Source organism: Cyprinodon variegatus, unplaced genomic scaffold (genome assembly GCF_000732505.1).
Source record: "Cyprinodon variegatus isolate N-32 unplaced genomic scaffold, C_variegatus-1.0 Scaffold1158, whole genome shotgun sequence".
Classification (NCBI taxonomy): domain Eukaryota; kingdom Metazoa; phylum Chordata; class Actinopteri; order Cyprinodontiformes; family Cyprinodontidae; genus Cyprinodon; species Cyprinodon variegatus.
The window spans coordinates 227,806-229,753 of record NW_015151611.1 but is presented as its reverse complement, the minus strand read 5'-3'; the positions used below and the strand labels follow the sequence as shown (position 1 = coordinate 229,753).

The 1,948-nt window shown below is 33.3% G+C and overlaps 1 protein-coding gene across 1 annotated transcript in view; it reads right to left on the bottom strand.

Annotated features, from left to right (window-relative positions):
- Positions 1-1,948, bottom strand: part of LOC107101819 (complement C3-like) — a 42,204-nt gene that overhangs the window by 4,050 nt on the left and 36,206 nt on the right. The window contains exons 35-36 of the mRNA XM_015400878.1: positions 1,368-1,422; positions 587-638 (exon numbers count right to left, since the gene is read on the bottom strand). Of these exons, the coding sequence (XP_015256364.1) occupies positions 587-638; positions 1,368-1,422 (107 nt within the window). The remainder of the gene's footprint in view (positions 1-586; positions 639-1,367; positions 1,423-1,948) is intronic.

Here is a 1,948-nt window from a genome sequence, read left to right as displayed (position 1 = left end):
GGAGTCAGGTTAGGCTACACTATCCAGGTCAGGGTAAATTCTTCTCAAGCACCTGAGCCAAGTATCTAAGAGCCTAGTCAAGATTGCGCCAGGATGTAGTGGGAGAAGGATAGACAGAGTGGAGAAGAGCAACTTAACTCTGAGCTTATTCTTACCAATAGGTGGAAGCCTGTGTCATCTTCCAAAGTTTAGAGAAGAGTCACTACTTCTCACCATAAAAGGAGTGTGTTAAAGTGGTTCAGCTACAACATTGCCTCCTTTTGGAGGTTTTCCATTTATGTTTGAGTAAAACTTCAGAGCAATTATATCTCACTCCTACTCATAGAATAATTGGATTTCCTTTAAAGCAGCAACTTCTTGCAAGCAGGTGGCTGAATTTACTGTATCTAAGGACACACGGATAGACCAGGATGCTAAGAAAGAAATTTTACAGGATAGGGTGATCTTTAAAGATAATTCAAGCACATATCTAGATAACTTTTGTTGATTTTTTAAAGTTTCATTCATTTCATATTTAAAACTCTAAAAATCATTCAATCTGCATGCTGTATTTGTATCAATGGTTTCATGTATCAGAAGGACTCACCTCACTTTGATGCTGATCTGGTAGGATTTTTCTACATCAGCTGGTGGCTTTTCTGGTGTTGGGCGGGAAAAATAATAATACAGTATTTTCATATAAGGTTTTAAAGCATTATTTTCTTTATTAACACTCTACCATATGATAAAATGTTTTTGTGTTTATAAAGCCTTAATATGCATAGACATTTCACAGATGTTTGATCCTTGTGTTTCTTTCAAGCAAAGCATTCCTCAAAGTTACATCATGGCATATTTCCCTAATATTCTTGACTTGGATTTATGATTCCTCATAATTACTTGTATCACAGCTGCAGTCACTTATTATTATGAGTTTAATATAATACAAAGTTTAAAGTATTTGATTATTTTTGGCTCAAATCACTTTATACTTTATACAAAGTATAAAGTATTTTAATATTTTTGTCTTAAATTAATGAAAATATTTATTCTAAATGGTTATTGAGTCAGATGTGTCACAGGTAATGTTTGGTTTACAGAAAGGATTTATCCTTCCCTGTGAAAATGGGTTTGGCTGACATCTAAGCACAGATTCCAATATTTTTGCAGTTTAAGGATTACAAATCTGATATCTACGATGACATTACTGCTGCCGGAGCTCCTAAAAAATGTTGGCGGTGAGATGGTGGTGGTCAGATGGCCCAATGGTGTCTGGATTTAGCTTTCCACCATCAGTGTGTGAATGTCAGTGTAAAAGTGGGAAGGACTAAATGTAGTCCTTTGGAGTCTCTCTAAAAGAAGCTTTATAACTACAGCTATTAACAGACTTGCCAAATCTCCCGATTTACGAGAATTTCCCCTGAATTTGAACGTGTTCTTCTGCTGAGTTCCCAATCAGTAATTTTGAAAGTGAGCTCGAAAAATAGTAAGCTTGTGGAGATATAACATTCTGTATAACCCCCACAAGCTTAATTTTCTTTTCACTCATGGATGTATCTCTGTTGTTATCAAATTAAACTATTTGTTTCTGAAGTTACAATTTTGAATTGTTTTGTTTTGTTTTTTTTTTAATTGCATCTTTCTTCATGGATAAAACCTTTTGATTGTGGCAGCCAGTTAAAGTGTTCTGCTATACTGCATAATGAATGCATTGCAGTATAACTTCCTAATTAGTCTTTATTAGTCCTTATTAGCCTTCTGGTAATTATTTAAAATATATTTAAAAATAACTAGTTAAATTGCAGGGAAAAGTTTTTAATTTTCAGAATAAGGTATCTTCATCAATTTTATTAAAAACATTAAACCTTAAATTAAATTAAAAAAAAAAGCAGTAGTCTGAATATAGGAGTATTTATATGCTGAATATATATTTTAAAGTCTGAATGTGTGAGATGGTGTGTTCAGTTAC